This window comes from Trifolium pratense, linkage group LG1 (assembly GCF_020283565.1).
Source record: "Trifolium pratense cultivar HEN17-A07 linkage group LG1, ARS_RC_1.1, whole genome shotgun sequence".
In the NCBI taxonomy this organism is placed as follows: domain Eukaryota; kingdom Viridiplantae; phylum Streptophyta; class Magnoliopsida; order Fabales; family Fabaceae; genus Trifolium; species Trifolium pratense.
Window position 1 is genome coordinate 18,513,126 of NC_060059.1, and position 19,928 is coordinate 18,533,053.

The 19,928-nt window shown below is 34.1% G+C and overlaps 1 protein-coding gene across 1 annotated transcript; it reads left to right on the top strand.

The window, feature by feature from the left end:
• Positions 1 to 3,607: 3,607 nt before the first annotated feature.
• On the top strand, positions 3,608 to 15,286 carry LOC123902467 (TNF receptor-associated factor homolog 1a-like). The gene is made up of 13 exons (XM_045952194.1): positions 3,608 to 3,797; positions 4,491 to 4,665; positions 6,125 to 6,236; positions 7,055 to 7,143; positions 7,262 to 7,330; positions 7,418 to 7,550; positions 7,671 to 7,829; positions 8,332 to 8,677; positions 8,905 to 9,017; positions 10,249 to 10,399; positions 12,000 to 12,469; positions 12,571 to 12,772; positions 13,566 to 15,286. The coding sequence occupies exons 2-13, from the start codon at positions 4,494 to 4,496 to the stop codon at positions 14,952 to 14,954; spliced, it is 3,405 nt and encodes a 1,134-aa protein (XP_045808150.1). The 5' UTR covers positions 3,608 to 3,797; positions 4,491 to 4,493; the 3' UTR covers positions 14,955 to 15,286.
• Positions 15,287 to 19,928: the final 4,642 nt, after the last annotated feature.

The following is a 19,928-nucleotide window of genomic DNA, read 5'->3' on the forward strand; positions in this document are numbered from 1 at the left end:
GTGAGGTTGACATGAGTGTCTTGCTCATGTCGGTGAAAATAATGTTGCTAACCAAGATGAGCAAGTATACCCTGATGGCGTAGTCCTGGTGATTCTCGATGCTCTCTTCATTCCCCTGCTCCCTGTATCGAACCACATGCTGCAAATGTTTTTCAAAGAGATCCCTTAAATAAGTAAATCGTGTATGCGCCCCTTTGGTCTATTTGACCTCCTTATCAACATTAGCCGACCTCACTCCAATGAGCTCCACCATCAGATCGACACCTTAGATTCTATTAAAGTTGTCGAGATAGTCCAACAGACGTCCCTCACTAGGACATACAACAAAAAATACATGTCATATAGTGTCACTATAATCTCCCCTACTGGTAGGTGGAAGTTGGACGTCTCCTTGTGCCATCTATCTACAAACACACTAATCGAGGATGGATCCAGATACATGTAATCGGTAATGGAGAGGTCCTCCAACCCTATGCACCTCATTTTTTTATTACTATAAACCACTCTTTACCATTAGTGTCCATCATGTTCAGCTTTCTCCCGTGACTGATGGGGGTAAGATTCGTACGAAACTAAAAAGGAAAAAAAAAAAGATAGAATAAAATAAATTAGAATTACAATTAGAATCAAATAATAAAATTGTCAAATTATAAAAATTTAATTGGTAACTTACGTGGTTGTCATAGATATGTTTAGCAATATGACCCATGAACAAGGAGGATTGCTATTGTCAAATGACCCTCCTAGAAATTCATTTGGCTAAGGATCAGAATACGTAAATTCAGCGGCTTGAATCAAAGACTCCTTCGCCTCATCCCACCAAAATCCTCCGTATATGAATCACCCTTAGTGGCAGAGCTAAAATTGTTTTTTGGGTTGGCCACCTAAATTATGGGTAAATTCTAATATTGACCACTTCATCAAGTGGTACATGGTGAACCAGTCGTGAATAACATTATAACGAATACGAATTTTACAAAATCCACCGTTGGATTGAAAATTTATATCATATAGATTATCCATAGAAAAATTTAGAAAAATTGAAAATCATTTGATATGTTATTGAGACACATCAAGATTACCGGTTTATTAAATAACATAAATTTTGATGGTCTCAATAACATATCAAATGATTTTCAAAAAAATTTATGGATGATCTATGCAATATAAACTTTCAATCCCAACAGTGAATTTCGTAAAATTCATATTCCGTAGATCATTTGTCCACGATGGACCACTTGTGAAGGTGGTCCACCATAGCATTAGCCTAAATTATGATATAAACTAAATACAAAATTATATAACATACAAAAATTAAAATAGTAATCGTATTAAATATAAAGGTAATTTTCAACAAATTATACAACACACCTTAAGGGTTGACCCAAGAGTAAGACCACCAATGCAATCACCTTAGGCCTCTAATTTTTTTAAATAAATTACTTTATAAAAAGTGAAACATTTCAATTTTCAATGTGTTCACTTCACACATTTATATTAAAAAAATCATAAAAAATTTACGTACTATTTAAGTTGTTTAAAGAGTATCCCGGGGACACTCGTTAGCATTTCTCTTATAAAAAAAACATCATTTTACTAGTTTCAAATTAAAATTAACATTTTTTCATAAAAAATCAATATTTTCTCAACATTTATTAGATCAATTGATACTATTATCAATTAATTTTTTTATTTTTTTTTTACAATCACAAACTTAATTTATTTCATTAATCAAAATAGTTTCAATACAAGTAGGTAATATCTCAAAGTAATAACGACTAGACCTAGAAATAGCCGCTCTATCAAGTTTATAAGCCACCATGTTCGCTTGTCGTTCGATAAACTTCACCTTAAAGTTAGAATTTAAAGACAATACATTACGAACATTACAAATTAAGGAGCTAAATTCAGAGACACCGAGTGAACATTGTAAATTGCATACACTACACTTTTGGAGTTGGTCTTTCAAAAATGACATGAAAAAAGCCTCGCCACGTCATTGCTTTCATAGCTTCCAACATTGTCGTAGCTTCACCTTCAATTATAGAACAACTACTTTTTTTTTTTATTTATTTTTTATTTTTTAACAACTACTTTGCATCCAAGAGGTTCCAACATTATCAATTAATGTTTTAATAAATAATTTTGTATCCTAAAATGTATTCAACATAAAATTTAAACCAAAATTTAGTTCATAATTTTCACTAAAGCACTTTTATGGAATCACAAAATTCTCCTCGGACCTCCTAATGTGTTGCATTGACACTACTTAATATGATCATATTGAAACTTATTATTGCAAACGAAATTCCATATTGCAACACATTTTAGATAGAAATCGACTTATCAAATAAGAATACATGATAATACGAGAAATAATAAAATACACAAATAAGAAGATCAAAACCCGAATAATGAATAGGTGGAAGAGCATTCAATCACATATAAAATAAAATTATTTCTTGGGGTGGGTTGTGGCCCACCTGACTCAGTCACTACCCTCATGCACCTCATCCTCCTCCTAGCGATCCTTATGAGGTTTTGGCTGCACACGTCGTTGAAGCTCCCGTTGTCGTGTCCGTTCCCGCTGTGAAGAGGCAGTGACCGATTCACTATTCTTTTCTCTAATGCGATCCATTTATGAACCATAAAACAAAGAAAAAAAATAGGATCAGCAAATATGGACAACACCAAAACATGCGAAATTGAATAACTTAAAAGAGTTCATTATTAGACATGTTGCTACTTAAGTTGCAAACAATGTGTGCTACTTAAGTACCGAACAAAATCAGTTCTTAGAGAGGAAAAAAAACAACACAAAATGATAAAGATTTCGACCTTTGTTGACTTTAATCTTCATTTCTTAGGAGATTTCGACCACAATGCGGGTTCAAATGATAGATTTGGAGAAGGTTTCGAGTTTTGGAAAAGTTAATAAAATTTAGAAACCGATAGAATGAGTGGGAAGGTGATGAAATTTTGTACGTTGGATCAGTTCGCTACTTAAGTAGCGGATGACAAAAAAATTGAAACATTTTTTCTGGGTTCTTGCCTTCCTGGGATATGGTGGGGGTGATATGATATCTTCAAAACATGTTGAATTTGAATTTTGTTTTGCCTTCCATACATGATTAATTTTGGGATTTTATAGGGCATGCAAGAAGTCTTACTAGTGCTAAAAGTAATTCCCTTTAATATTGGATTTTCTTAGTTATAAAATCAATTAATTTATTTTAATAAGTAATTATGAATTAATTTTGAACACCAAACCTAAAATTTATCAATTTTTGGTAACTCTAAAAATTTATCTTTAATTTTTCATTTATACAAATACTAAATATATTTTTCTTTTCAAACTTCCTCGATCCTTAATTAATAATATATATATTTTTTATATTAGTGTCCGCATCTCTACACTTTTCTATTGTGCCAAGTCTCGAACGAGGTACATCTTGATTGCAAAATGAATTCTCAACAAATTGGCTACTTAGCGCCCACTCCGGCGCAATGCTCCATTTTTTAGGTTTGCCATGCAGCTTTCCGAAATTAATAACATAGATTTTATATTTAAAAATAAAATAAAATGGAAAAGGAAACTTTCTCCATTAAAATAAAAAGCAAAAAATAAAAAATAAAAAGAAATATTTGGTTTTGGGTTATGGCCTTTGCTCTCTTCTGTTGCTGCTCAACGCTTCTCTCTTTCTTTCTCTCTCTCTCTTCCTCACTTCTTCTTTCTCTCTCTAAAATCTCAGAGCTCTGATTCTACCCTTTTCACAATCGCTACACTTTGATTTCAGGTTCGTCTTCTCCTATTCGATCCACTTTCATCATCATCATCTCTTCCATTTACCTTTCAATACTCGTTTTTCTCTTGCGCCACTTTAATTTATTCGATTTCAATTTTTTTTGTTTTTGTTAATTATTGCCTTAGGATCTTCTTGTTTTCGTCGTTGATTGTGTTTTTGAATTTTAGGTTTATTTGTTTAATTTTTTTTGTAATTTGGCTTCATCGAGTTTGTTCTGCAATCTCGTTTTGCTTTGTTGTTATGTTATCTTGTTTGTGTAATTCGTGTTTGTTTCAATTTGTTTGAATTTTAATTTTCTGTTTTAACTTTTTAGGGTTTTGGTTTCATTGCTAGTGAATTGAAATTGAGAAGGCATCAATTTTCTGTTTTAACTTTTGTGAAATTTCGAATGGAATGGATAGCTTAGAGTTATTGTTATTATTTGATTTTGTTCTTTTGCCTTCAATTTTCATTGATAATGTGTTTTTCTATTGTATATGGTTAAATTTTGTAGTATTATTGAGATTCAGTTATAAATAGATAAACTAAACATGAAATGAATGTTTTATTTTATTATGATTAGTTTTGGAATGATTTAGTGTCTTATGATACAATGTGGGGTTTAAGGGATGATTTAGGCTTTTTACAAGTGATTACTATATACTATACTGTAGGAGTGTTACTGAAATATTATTTCTTGATCAGGGGATGGCTGGGGTGTTGAGTGAGGAGTCTGGAGTGGGAAAGTCTGCGGAGGGGATTTCACGTGGGCAGCATTCTACCGGGGAAGCATTGGCGGAATGGAGGTCTTCTGAGCAGGTGGAGAACGGAATTGCGTCTACTTCTCCCCCTTATTGGGACATTGATGAAGATGATGGTGGTAAATTCATTTTTTCCATTTTTTTCCCTTTATACAATTATTTTGAATTTTTATTCTTGTTTTATTACATGTTTGTGTATGTTTTTCTAAGTGAGCTATAACCTATGTTTGTGTATGTTTTTCTAAGTTGTGGCATAAAGAATACTTGGATTAGATGTTTTATTGTGTGATAATATTTGGCACCTTTTTTTTAACTGAAATTAGTGGTCTAGTCCATGGTAGACAAAATTGCGATCCAACTTATGGGCAAAAACCCCTAAAATATTAATGAAAAGCCGTAAGAATTAAATACGGCATATACTGTTCCGTTTTTTTTAACCTTTTGCATTCTCACTTTACCAATTGACTTATTAGTATTGATTTTTTTTTTGTGCAAATCTATTAATATTGATATTAATTAAAAACCTTACCCATTAATATATTTTTTTAGAAAAGAACACAGACATTAAAAACGTGACATTTTCCTATTCTCACAGACCCATTCCATTTATTCTGCCATTTCCTTTTCTCTTGCATTTTGCTCTTTTATTTTCCATGCCTTGCCCCCCTGCACGTTACTTTTCCTGTGCTCTGCTTGTGGCATTTAAGACTACTGCATGACTTTATGTTAAGAATTTGAGTATTTAGGATGTCATTAGATTTTTTTTCTTACTTGTTTAATATGCATATATATGAGTCTGTAAAATTGGTAGGATCTTACGATCAGTGTTACAATCCTCCGATTTTTGGTCTGGTGACCCCTCCCCGATCCTGCATAGGATCATGATTCTGACTACCTTGGTCTAGTCTGTCCATTGATATGCAGGGATAGGAACAAATAGATTGTTAATTGTCACTAACTAATTAAAACTAATTAATTGTCAACTCATCTTAATGTATACATCCTGTTTTTATTACTTGGATATACTTTTATTTGTTTCAGTTGTCTCTTTGTAAGACTTCTACTGAGGTTAATAGATCATCAAATTTCTCAGACTATTAATTTATGGTTGATGTTCGGTAAGCTTGCCAAATGAATGGATGTAATTAAAAATGTTTAAAGGCAATTCATAATAATAAGATAGGTCAATTCTCTTGTGCCGATTTCCATAAAGGGGAATCTGGTACTTTAAAGCTCCCGTAACAAAGGGAAACTTCTGTAGAGAATACAATTTTACAAATTCGAACCCACAATGCACGTCACTCACTTGGCAACAACTTCATCTGTTGCACCAAAAGTTACCTTCTGCCAACATTCTCAAAAGCACCTTATCTAGGCCGGAGTGGGAGAATTCAGCAGGAACTTGTGTATTATTCCTGGACAATTAGATTATATTCTCTTCTAAATGATTTTTTTTTTTTTTTTTTTTTTTTTTTAATTTAGCTTGAGCTGATTCTTGATCCTTTCATGATTGGTTGTGGTTGATTGTCAAATTTTTTCCAAAAAAAATGTTAAAAATCTTACTTCTTCTCTTCATAGGACCAAAACCTTCGGAGTTATATGGAAAATATACATGGAAGATAGAAAAGTTTTCCCAGATTACCAAAAGAGAACTTCGCAGTAATGCATTTGAGGTTGGAGGCTACAAATGGTATGAGGGTCTAGATAAACTTATGGAATTGTGTTGCTTCACTTTGATTTACAGTTTTACTCTATTAGAACTATTTGTATGCAGGAATGTGTTGTTTTGCATGTATTATCTCGAGTCAATCATGACAGTGGTTTTATCTTGAGCTTTGACAAAATGTTGGTGCACTGTAACTTTTGTAGTTTATTTCTGCCATGTACTGATTTCATAGGGATTAAATAAATTATAAATGAATTTATTCAGTTAATCAAGGAGAGCGTGATGAATCCAGAGGATAGAGATTGGAGATCTTCCATGGGAACAATGTCAAAAAAGAAAAGGAAAAGAGAACCACCGGTTGAGCAAATCTGCATGATCCTTTCCTTTGTATATTTGTCAACAATACCCTTTAGGAAAGATCATGTGCTTTGAGCCATGTAGAAGGAAAACATCTAATCTCATTATCAGCTTCTATGACAACAAAATATCCTTCAAAATGCAGGGATTAGGCTACGACCAAATTTACCATATCGTTGGCACAAATCACAGATCGGCTTAAAATTTTAAAATTAGCCTCTTTATTTTCACTCCCACCAAAACCACTATAACTATTGGCTGAACATTGGCCGATGGGATTAGCACACAAGTATTGACGAAAATGGATGAACAAGAAATATACATGTCATAGTTAGAAATGGTAGGGTAAGAGCAAGACAGAATGTACATATCACGGGAAAAGAGCTTTATGCGAACTGTGATTCTGTAGTATTAATTCTATCATAGCATCATTGACCAAATCATGCTTTGATTTGTTAACATAATCATTCTTTGGTTATTGACAGGTATATTTTAATTTATCCACAAGGTTGTGATGTTTGCAATCATCTCTCGCTGTTTCTGTGTGTAGCTAATCATGACAAACTTCTTCCAGGTAAAATCAATGATTTTTTTTTTCTTTCGGTTTTACGTTAATAATTGTTAATTTTACTTTCTAAATTTTGTTCCATAGTATTTGGCTTATTTTCCCATTTGTTATTGGGGTGATACAGGGTGGAGTCATTTTGCACAATTTACTATAGCCGTGGTCAATAAAGACCCAAAGAAATCAAAATATTCTGGTATGTTAGCTAATAATTGGCTTAATTATTGTAGATTTCAATATTTTCTATCATCATTGCTCATTTATTTGTTCTTGAGTTTGTCAGACACATTGCACCGATTTTGGAAGAAGGAGCATGACTGGGGATGGAAAAAGTTTATGGAGCTGTCAAAGGTGTATGACGGATTTGTTGACACTTCTGACAATTTAATAATAAAAGCTCAAGTTCAAGTCATCAGGTATTATATACTTAAATTTATGTTATTTAAGACTACCAAAGATTGACATGCCATCCATTGTATGGCCGTTTGATCAGATGGGATAGATTTGTTTGCATTTTAACTTGGTTGCTGATGCAGGGAAAAATCAGACAGGCCTTTCCGTTGCCTTGATTGTCATTATAGGAGAGAACTTGTTAGGGTATATTTGACAAATGTAGAACAAATATGTCGGCGTTTTGTGGAGGAAAGACGAAGCAAGCTTGGGAAGTTGATAGAGGATAAAGCTAGGTGGTCGAGGTATTTTGTGCTCTCCTTTAATTGCTATTATGCTCTGAAGTGTCACCTAATCAAAGGATCCTTAAGTTTTCTTTTTGATACTACCGTATTAATAATAGCACTCAATACATCTACCTGAAAATCTATTTCTGGGTTGACTAAATTCCTCTTCAATCCAGAGAGGTGAAAAGGTTGGGCAATTTGGGAAGAAAAGTTACAGAAGTGGGGGAGTGCCGTTGTTAAATCCAATTGTTCACCATGGTTTGATGTATTGTAACTACCGGCAGTTTATGCTTGGTTTTGTGCATATGTTTTCTAAAATTACACCCTTTTAGAAATTAAATGTGATTTGTTGTCATTTCTAAAATTATTGCAATGACACTGGTTCCCAATTTAATTATTAATATAGTATGTCAATTTCACATAAGCAAAACGAGTTTGCTTAAACTCTTGATTTTGACATCCTTGGTTGTTTTTGTCTGTTTCTATAAACTCATCAAACAGTAATTTGCAACATGTGCAGTTTCTTTGCTTTCTGGAGGGAAATTGACCAAACCTCTAGGCGCCGCATGTCTCGGGAGAAGACAGATGTAATTTTAAAAGTAGTTGTGAAACACTTTTTTATTGAGAAAGAAGTCACTTCTACTTTGGTAATGGATTCCTTGTTTAGTGGATTGAAGGCTCTTGAGGGCCATACTAGCAAGAAAGGTTGTGTAAAATTGTTGGATTCTGAAGAAATGCCAGCACCTATTGTTCGTGTTGAGAAAGATATGTTTGTGCTGGTTGATGATGTTTTACCGCTTCTTGAAAGGGCTTCTATAGAACCACTCCCTCCAAAAGATGACAAGGGTCCTCAAAATCGTACAAAGGTAAGATGAAGAGTAATGATTGTTAAAGAGTAGAACAAAGTCATTCCTATTTATCAAAATATGTGAAAAAATAATACCGAAAACTTGGCTACTGTATTCTGAATTGAGTATATTTAGATTGAGTGTTTTTTCAATGGCTTCATCAGCTGTCCATATATGCGACCTTTTGGGTTTATAGTTTTGAAATCCTTTTGAGTGCTAAGAACTTGTTTCTCGTGTTTTTGTAGGATGGAAACTCTGGGGAGGATTTCACTAAAGATTCTGTTGAGCGTGATGAAAGGCGTCTCACAGAATTAGGGCGCAGGACTTTGGAAATATTTGTCCTTGCACATATATTCAGGTAACATACACAATATTTTTGCAATTAGGTTCATTCTGCGTTTCTCAACTCAATTGCTTGTTTATACACACTCCCGAATTTTGTTTGGCTGAGTGCTGTTTGTTTGCTAAAATAACTTGGGATTAGACGCCACTAATTTAATCCATTGGTTTTTTTGTGGTTTTGACGGTTTCTAATTTGTAAGAGATTGTCAGTACATGGATAACTCCTATGCGATTTCAGGTGTTATTTGAAGAAATTGCATTGGCCATCCTTTTCAAATTGTTTGGCTGTTTCTTTTGGATTCCCATGCACTTTTGGAATCGTAAAAGTTTATCTGTTCGTATCTTTGAGTGCATGATCTTTCGTAGTCAATAACATCTTGTTTGCAGAAAATGACACGACACTCTAAAGTTTCAATACAAATCCTCGCTTACTTGCTTTAGCAGTAGCTTGAGGCCAATTGTTTCAGATGGTGTTGTAATTATAAATTTGGCTTCCCTGGTTGATTTATTCTCAAGAAAATGTAGTGCGTATAAGTATTTTATTATGAAAAAATATAGTTAATAGCATCTTGTTTGCAGAGGATGACACATCACTCTAAAGCTTCAGTATGAATCCTTGCTTAATTGCTATAGCAGTAGCTTGAGGCCAATTGTTTCAGATGTTGTAATTATGAATTTCAGCTCCCTGATGATTTATTCTCTAGAAAATGTAGTGCATATAAGTCTTTTATTATGAAAAACTAAATCTAGTATTCTAGTTTCGGAAATTCTCTACTGACATGCCCTCCTTTCTATGAGTTGTTGACTAAATAACATATAATGAGTGCCTAACTTGGTATCCTGACTTGGAGAGGGGATGCTTGTAGACAGTTGAGATACAGATCCTAGTTTGTCAAAATTAGGTGCTACCCAAGTGTTTAATATGGGGAGACTCTAAGGATCAACCCGGGATCATTCTAATCGCATTCCATGTAAAATAATATCTGGGTTTATGCTTACATACATTTTCAATGTATGATATACTTGCTGGAGGACTGATTTCCCCCACTGTGTGTCACATCTTCAATGGTTATGCATGAATATGAAGTAATCTTGTTACAAAGCATGTGGAATTTCATTTTTACAAGTGAAGGCGTACTTATTGTTCCACTACAACTGTACCACACATTCTTTTTATTTGTGCTTTTACATGTGTATTAAATACACAATGTAGTTAGAAATCGTAATTCATAATTTCATGGGTGCAGCAACAAAATTGAGGTTGCTTATCAGGAAGCTGTTGCTCTAAAGAGACAAGAAGAACTCATTCGTGAAGAAGAGGCATCATGGCAAGCTGAAAGTGATCAGAAAACAAAACGTGGAATCAATGAGAGGGAAAAGAAGTCAAAGAAAAAACAGGTCACTGATTCAAATTGCATTGCTCAGGAATCTTTATATATCTAAATATTGATTTCACATATGCTAATGCATTATCTTGTCACTAATTTTTTTTTATTAACTATTTGCACCCATGAATCTGAGATACTTGACATGATATGATATGATATGGGAAAATTTGAAAATTCAAGATATGATATTGCCAAAATACTTAAATTGAAGATTAAATTTAAAATAAAGTTTATAAATTCACAATATATAAACATAACTAAAAATGATAGCCCCTAATATGGACCCGAAAAATAAGTGTCCATGGGTGGACTGTGGACCTCAACAAATGACTTACTACAGTCAGTCATCCTGGCTTTTGAAAAAACAAAATCTGGTTTTTTGGAGTTTTCCGTATCTGTGTCATTCATACGTATCATGTGCCGTATCTGTGCCATTCAGCCGTATCCCAAACGTATCGCCCATATTTTTTAAACAAAATTAAAATTTAATTGTCGGATACTTCACTGATACTTTGGCAATTTTGGTGTATCGGGGCTTCTTAGCTTATCACAGACTGAAATGCAATTGTCTTCCATTGTTAATATTATGATTTTATAAATCAAAAGAGGCAATATTAAATCATTATCATAATTCTGATACAGAAGATTATGAAAGAAAAAAGTGTTATGAGATTTATTAAGATCCCACACCGGTTAGATTTATGGCCAAATTATCTTTATAAGGCTGGAACATCTTCACCTCTTAAACTAGCTTTTGGAGTTGAGTCAGACCTAAGTCTAATTCCAAAATGGTATCAGATCCTATTCTAGTTTGGGTGGGATGGGTAGCTCAACTGGTTAAGCTAGTTGAGCTAAGGGTTAAGGAGTTGGAGGTTCAGGGCTCAAGTCCTGGCAAGGAGAAAAACTAACATAACATTGTAGTATACTAACAATTTGCCATTGAAAAAAGAAAAGAAAAAAAATCCTATTCTAGTTTTGCTATTGGGCCGCGCTTGAGATATCCAGTCTTGGCCTTGAGTTGTGTTCAGATATCTGCTGTGCCACCAAATTTGTTCTTGCTTTAGATGTCCAATTTCGGGCATTTTTGGGTGTGTTAAAGATCTATGCTATTGGACCAACCATGTTAATCCATGCTTCAGATATCCTATTGTGATTGTGAGGAGTTTTGTTGAGATGCCACATCGACTAGATATATGGCCAAGCTAGTTGTTATACGGCTTGGCAAATCATCGCCTCTTGAGCTTACCTTTGAAGGTCGAGTCATGCCTTTCCCAAATTCTAAAGACCATAGAGAAATTATTGAGTAAATAGACTTGGTAAATGCAGCCAATTTATAACTCTTTCTTGACATGGTATGGAAGTAGTCAGCTAATTTACTATGGTTAGGGAGTTTGCATAATAATTCTGAACTTTTGGACAAATATATAATTATGGCTCAATTACTGAAATTCAAAGTTAATCAATAACCACGTTTCAATCCAATTGTTACTCCCAAGATTTTTTTGTTGACATCTCATTTTCCTATGGCATGTCATGTACACGAGGAAAAGAGAGTTGTCGGTTGATTCTCATTTTAATTGCTGACATATATTCCTTTCTTTTCACTACAGGCCAAACAAAAGCGGAACAATAAGAAAGTAAAGGATAAAAGGGAGGAGAGGACTATTATGGCTGTGCACGAGACAACCCAAGAAGACAATGCTGTTGATGAGAAAATGGATTCTAACGAGGAAGCTCAAACTCTGTCTGAAAAGCCTGATGCCATGGAAGATATTTCTGATGTGTCTGATTCTGTGGATGGAGTTGGTGAAATGCTTCAACCAGATTCAGAAGACAGAGATAGTAGTCCTGTTAATTGGGATACCGATGCATCAGAAGTTCATCCTCCAACTGAGGCTAGTAACAATGGCATAGGGGTTGTTTCATCCATACAAAATGGAATGTCTGATAAAAGGTGCAGCTCGGCAATAGACGATAGTTCTTCAACATGTTCTTCTGATTCATTGCCATCAGTAGTCATGATTGACCCCTACAAAGGAAACTCGTTTTCAAATTGTAAAGTCCAGAAGTCACCTTGCAGGCAAGTATTTAGCTTAATGCTCTCTTTTTCTGTTGTTGGTGTAAACTGGTATTAATGATTTGTCAGAAGTGTTAATTTGATTTGCCACTTTTTATCTGTAGAGGTAAGAGCAGAGGCAAAGCATCATGTGACACTGGTGGTTGGACGAATGAAATAGACAGTCAGCCCTCTGGTGCTGCAGCAGTTGCTGGGGCTATTAACAAAGAGTCTGGAAGTCGTAAGGTTGGAAAAAATGAGTCTGAGGGTGCTGTCGTCACCTTGAAGGATCGGTTAAAGTGGGCTGAGAAGCATGTTGTCAGAAAGGTTGTCTCATTTCTACTCTTGTTGGAAATACTTGTCAAATTGTTTAAAAATTGTTCTTCTCCAGAGCTTATCTGTTCATTTCTTACTGTGATTATTAGACGTCTTCTGTTTCTGTCTTTTTTATTTGTCCTTTTGTTTAATGTTGTATGGCCTTCTCATCGTTTAGAGGAGAGCTAGAGTCCCTAATAATTTTTTCAAGTTTCTTGCTGACCATTTATGAGGTGCGGAGTAGTTTGCTCTTTGACCAATTTTTCAAAAGATACTCAAATAAGGTCTTAAAAATGGAGGGATGACTGAAGAGCTTGTTTTCCCTTTTCACTAATCACCACTACTACTACTACTAGTATTCATCTTCAAGAAAGATGTGTTTTCCATCTTGGGACAAATCAACAATGATTTTTGTTTTTGATTTATTCCAGTCTTGTTATTCCAAGTGCCTAGACAGAAGTACAATGTTTTGCATGTCTCTCACTTTCAAACCATTCTTCTATACTGTGATGTTTAGATTCCCCTGCCACCCCAAAAGAAATCTTTTTAGCTGTTATGATGTCCGAATTCTTTGTTTTCTGATCATTGATTTTCTATTTGTAATAAGCTTGAGGGGAATCTTGAATCTTAAGTTTTTGACCTTATTTTTAGGTGAAGGCTCACAATTGTTTTTTTTTTGTAAAAAATAAAAATCAACAATCTTATTTATGAAGCTAAGTGGTTTTCAAATGTGTGTTTTATGTACAACTAAAACATTTATATACTTAATCTTATATTAAACCCCTGTATCTTTTCTAATTGATAGGACGAAGAGGTTCTTTCACTTCAAACCAAACCCAGCATCAAAGACAAAGTTGAGATAGAGAGACTAACTGACAACGGATGTCTGCAGAAAGCTGTGCCTTCTTCACCTATCAGTCCTCCTAGAAACATGTCTGTTCAAATGAAGTTAGAAAACAAGACAAGTGCTACATTAGATCCTTTCCATGTCACCAAAAAATCTTCAAATGGCTCCCAACAAACTGATAAAGATCCATCTTCCCCTTTTGCCTCTGCATCACAAGTTACAACTGCGTCCAAAACTGAGATCCAGAAGACTTCTCCTGCAAGATTAACTGAAAGATATGTAGCACGAGTGCCTACTATCACAAGACCTTCAAGTACTCCATTGGTTTCTGGTCCCAGGCCAACTGCTCCTGTGGTCTCAATGGTTCAAACAGCTCCCCCACTTGCACGTTCAGTAAGTGCAGCTGGCCGGTTGGGTCCTGATCCCTCACTTACCACTCATAGTTATGTTCCTCAATCCTACAGAAATGCTATCATGGGGAACATTGCGACCTCAACTACTGCCAGTCTGACCCATCCTAGCACCTCAAGTTCAGGAGTAAACCCATCTCCTAGCTATTCTCAACCATCTTCCTTGGTGTCATCATCAATGTTTTTATCCCAGAACTCTGATAGAATGGAAACTAATGGAGTCCAGTCTGGCGTTCCCTTTGGCAGGAGAACAAATGATGTTTTACAGAATGGTCCCCAGTGGATTGAAAGTTCTCAAAGAGAATCATTCAGAAGCATGCAGTATGATCAGCCCTCTGGTCTTAATGGTGATCAAAGCCACGACATTTACAGGCCACTACACAGTAGATCTATGGGCAACATGTTAACTGAGTTCCCAGCCTGCACATCCGGGCGTCAGAATCAAGCGTTGGTGGATGAGTTCCCCCACCTTGATATCATAAATGACCTGCTTGATGATGAACACAGCATTGGGAAGACGTCCAGGACAAGTTTGGGATTTGAGTCTTTGGGTAATGGGTTCCATTCTCTAAATCGACAATTCAGCTTTCCTGGAGACTTGGATGCAAATGATGATCTTGGATCCTCAACCAGTTCTTGCAGGCTCGAACGATCACAAAGTTACCATCATGATCATGGATTCCGAGGAGGCTATACCTCATCTCATGGACATTTTGAGTCACCGAGGGATTACATCCCACAAGTCAGTAGCGTGCCTTATGTCAATGGACAGGTTGACGGATTGATTCCAAACCAATGGCAGGTGGCTGGTTCTGATCTATTATATGCAGGCATGAGAAATACAGAGAATAATGGCTACCCATACTATACAGATTACTCAAATATGGCATGTGGTGTCAATGGTTATACTGTATCCAGGCCTTCGAATGGTCCTTAGAGGCAAGGCGTGGTCACAAATTAATGGTCGCCAAAAATGTAATGTATGTAATCTCTTCATTAAGCAAAAATATTTTGTAAAGATTGTTTTGAGTTATTTGCTGCCAGCTATTCTTTTTATACATATTTGGCATTTTAGGATTATGGTTGAATCGTGATGAGGTTTGAAGCCTTTTGTCACCACAACTCAAGTTTTTCCATGCATCCTCTCATTTCAGATGCTTTAGAATTTGTACTCAAGGTTGCAACCCTTGTCAGCTATGGATATTAATAAGACATTTGCAAATGCCCAGTGGTGGCTTTACATCAAATTATAGAAAGAATGGTTCAATATATTAAGTGGCTCTTTTAAGCACCAGTTAATTTATTTATTGTTATTTCGGGGAGGGAAAGGAACTATGACATGCACTCTTATGTAGAGGATTCCAATTCGGCTTCTTTAGATTACAAAGTTAAGCAGAAAAATGACTTTTCCGTTATTAGTATTTAAAAGTGTTATGAAAGAGAAAAATGAATTTGTAATAGCTCAAATTTTGAATAGATTTTAATTTGAAAAAAATTACAATATTAAATTTAATTATGGAATCCGGTGAGGAATCAAGATATTCTGTGTGCGCTATTATTAGAGGTAATCAAGATCTATTTAAGAGGTGATGACTTTCAACATGTAATTTTGTATGGCGGACAAAGCCTCCTAGTTAAACAATTCACCTCTTAAGGTGAATTAGTTAGTAGAGAGAAAAAATGTGGTTTGGTGACTGTCGGTTCATTTTGGGCGGGTCTCAGGCAGTAGCGGAGCCAGGGGTGGCCTGGCTGGGCCATGGCCCACCCCAAAAAATAGGAAATTACTATAGTGCCCATAGTGTTTTAATAAATTACAAGTTTATTATAAGAGAATTTTCACTTTTTAAGTTCATTGGAAAACCAATGTATTTGGACTATATTATAGTTCAGATGCATTAGCATTCCAATGTACCTAAAAAATAGAAATTCTCTTATAATTAGGACTAGAGGGAGTAGTTTTTGAGTGGCCCACCCGAATATATTTTTCTGGCTCCGCCACTGGTCTCAGGTAGATGCCCAACCTTATAGATCAACTTAGGTAGGCATGTTAGTTGTCATAAGCATACTCTTAGGCTTAAGGCCGAGGAGAAGGTGAGAGGAAGGTTCAAACACCAGGCTACACAACCCTAAACTCAAGACTCTATATTTTTAAAAGTTTGGTAAAAATCAATTTCATATTATATCTTTAAATAAGTAATTAAACATATCTTTAAATAAACTAACTCGATTTAATCGGTCTAACTAAACCATATCAACCCACGAAAACCAATTTAGGCCGCGTGAGTGAGTAGTATTAGTTTTAAAAATGATGGAACCCGTGAGTATATTTGAGTACCTATTTATCCTGAATTTTGGTAAGCAAGCGGTAGTTTAGGTTTAATTACTTAAAAGATTAACTAGTAAATCTTGGAACATTTTTGTGTGTTGATTTTTTAGCAAAGTATGAATGTTCTTCATTTTCTATAAGTTTGGTTTGTTAAGTAGTTTGATTAAAAGAGTGCTTCGACGCAATCAAAGTTGTATTTAAAAGGATTGAATTTATAAAGAAACTTTCAAAGTAAAATTGTAGAAAGCTGGTAAATGGAATTAAAGCAATGTTTAAAGGTTCAAAAACGAACTCCAACAACTTCATATGTAATGCGATGTCTCTATTATCAAACTGAGCTAGACTCACATGAATAATTATATACAGTATCTATTATCTATTTATTTGTTGCACATTTTATTCTTATATTAATAGATATTTCTCTCACATAGTATATTTATTTTTAAGATATTATATTGTATTTATTTTTTTGACGCATATTATTTATATTGTATTTATAAGTTAAAAAAATTTGACCTAATGATGTGCTTACGCAAAATTTTATTTAATGCATATCGTTGAATGATAACTACGAGTATATGTCTTAAAAAAAAAAAAAAACACTACGAGTATATGAGAGTATGATATATACAACACTTTGACAATAGCCAATTCTGTACAAACAACATTATAGATCATTATGGGAATTTTAATTGGACACTTTTTTTGCTTTTGTTGAAGATATGTATTTGGTAACACCGTCTTTCCATATTTGCAAGTTGTAGATAATAATCATGTAGTACTAGCTTCTTTATCCATTTTTAGGAATCCCAGTGTCTTTCAAAGTGAGTTACACATTTAATTTATCCATTTTTAGCAATTTTGGTTCACAATTATAATAATAATCCAAGGACAATTACGTAGATGATTCAGATTCTAATTATCATTCTAGATTAATTTAAGTACATGGACAGATTGTTTCAATAAAAAAAAAAAGTACATGGACAGATATGGATTGTGAACATATATGTATGGCTTGAGAAAAATATACAATCATACAACAAATAAAAACTTAAATATAGGAATAAACATAAAAACTGTTAACCATTAATGAGCTTTTCATTAACTTCATCAAATTGTTTTATTTTTTTTAACAACTAAAAAAATTATATTATTAAAGGACTTCATTCTAGCACAAAGAGAGATAAGAAAGAGAGGCTAAGGCTATGTTTGGATTGGTGGTAAAGGATGAAATGGAATGGAATGAAGTGGTAACTAACTAAGTTCCATTGTTTGGATTTGCAAAAAATGAATGGAGTGGAATGGAACACAATGGAACCCATTCCATCCCATACCATCCAATCTTCTAATTTTCTTTCCCCTCCAAATTGGGGTGTATGCAATGGAATGAATATTTATATAATATATCCAAACAATGGAATGATATCTTTACTCCATTCCGCTCCGTTCCACTCCATTCCATTATGTTCCATTCCGCTCCATTTCATTTTGTACCACCAATCCAAACATAGCCTAAGAGTTCACAAGGCAAAAACTCCCAAGCTACGACAACAAAGCGGCAAAAACAACAAATTTACTAACCCGTCTCCACCATAAAGATAAAGGATAATCAAAATTTAGATTTAACTTTAAACTACTACTACACTTGAATTTTAATTCGATCAACTAGTGACTTAATACTGTATTCTTTTGTGTTAAGAAATCCCACATCGCATCCTCATCTTACAAGCCGATTTTGTAAGGTTGAGTTAGACCTAAACTCAAATCTAAGACTTTGAATTAAGATAAGATTGTTTCGCGCCTTCCAAATAATTCAAACCGTAGCCAACCAAATAACCTTATTTATTTTGTTAATATTTTTTTTTTGGTTTAATTTTTATTTTCAATATATAATAATTACATATGAATAAAAGGTAGACGAACAACAAGCTGTGCTACTAAACCTTTCTATATAGCAAAACTCAATCTTCGGAAAACCACATTCATAGGCCTAGACTAGACGACACAACATTACTATGCATGACCTTTTCAACTTTTTTCAAAAGATTTACAGCCTCTGGTGCTAGAAAGCCAACAATATCCAATCCAAACAGTATACAAATATGTTGATTGTGGCCATTTTGCTTGAAGCAACGAGCTGCTCGTCCCACAGTAAAATCCCCGACGACCAGTCCCACAAGTGGGAAATTTTAGTCAAATCTACACAAACATGTTTCCCACCTACCTATCCATACACCGTAACATCCGCTGGACGAAGTGTCGATCTCCCTTCTTGTGGATCAATCAAAAAGTTCATTGGTACCTCTCATACCTAAAATTGTAAAAACTTGAGAATATAGTTAATTGATAACACATTCTGTACTGTACACCTAATCAACATAAAACAACACCCCACACTTGTTGGAAGAGATCACATTCAAAATAAATGTACCAAACTTTCATCAACATCACACCTATTAGAGCATGCAGAAACCTATTATATCATCAAATTGCTAAGCAAATTAACACTTATTCATATGATTTTGATTGAGTGGAAATATTTTTGTTGTTCTTCCTTTCCCATGTATGCACGTACATTGTTACATCTAATATACAACTACACAATCTAATGGTCTTGAGTCTTGACTAACAACAATCTAATGGTCTTGACTAACAAATATGATTCATCATTAGTGTCATGTTATCATCTTCGTTCATGCATGCCAATCTAATGCCACATCATTATTTTTGTAACAATTGATGACATTAGGGATGATTTCTTGTTTTTTTTTACAAAGCTATATAAGCAAAAGAAAAAAGCAAAAACAAAAAGAAAAAGGATGATTTCTTGTTTTGCAATGATTAAAACCCGTACAAGAAATCATTGCGAAACAAATATATATACGTAAACCATTTTATTTCATTAAATACAAGTGGAAAGCAAACCAAAGTGCATATCGTTTAATCCATTCCTAATTTGAACTTTTAACATCTTTATACTAATTACGCTTATTTCTTTTTAACTTAAATGATGAATTCGTCCACGTAAGTTCGTAAGTTCCTTCCTGTATTTTTTTTTTGTTTTAAAATAGTTCATGAATATGTAAATCTTTTTGTTTTAGTCTCTCCTAACGTTAAGTGTCGTTTCAAAAATGATGACATGACAAACAAAGCTGACGTGACAACGTGTGATGTGACAAACGAGGATGCCCAGTCATCCACTTAGAGGGACCAAATCCAAAAATAAAATTGCAGAGAGGGACAAAAACAAAAAAAACGAAATTAAACCCGAAAACATATTTTTCTTCTTTTTTCTCTAAACTCAGAAATTGATTCATATTTCTCTGAACTCATAAATTGCAAAACATGTTTTAATGGATGCGATTTGAGAGATTCAAAAGAAAAAAAGAATAAAAACAAGTCATTTTATTTTAAAGTTTGTGAATTTTTTGGTGACATATGCGGATATAATGAAACTCAAATTTTACAATATATAAAGTTGTTTGATTAAAAATTCATGTCAAATTTTGAAGACGGTGATTAGTAAATTAATATGGTCTTTTGATTAAATCAAAATAAATGGTGTATCAGGAAACTCAATTTTTT

Excerpts from the sequence above, each read along its gene's own strand:
- LOC123902467 (XM_045952194.1), top strand. The coding sequence starts at position 4,494 with ATGGCTGGGGTGTTGAGTGAGGAGTCTGGAGTGGGAAAGTCTGCGGAG. Across the intron at positions 7,830-8,331 it reads GATAAAGCTAGGTGGTCGAG|TTTCTTTGCTTTCTGGAGGG; the intron begins GTATTTTGTGCT and ends CAACATGTGCAG. Across the intron at positions 8,678-8,904 it reads GTCCTCAAAATCGTACAAAG|GATGGAAACTCTGGGGAGGA; the intron begins GTAAGATGAAGA and ends GTGTTTTTGTAG.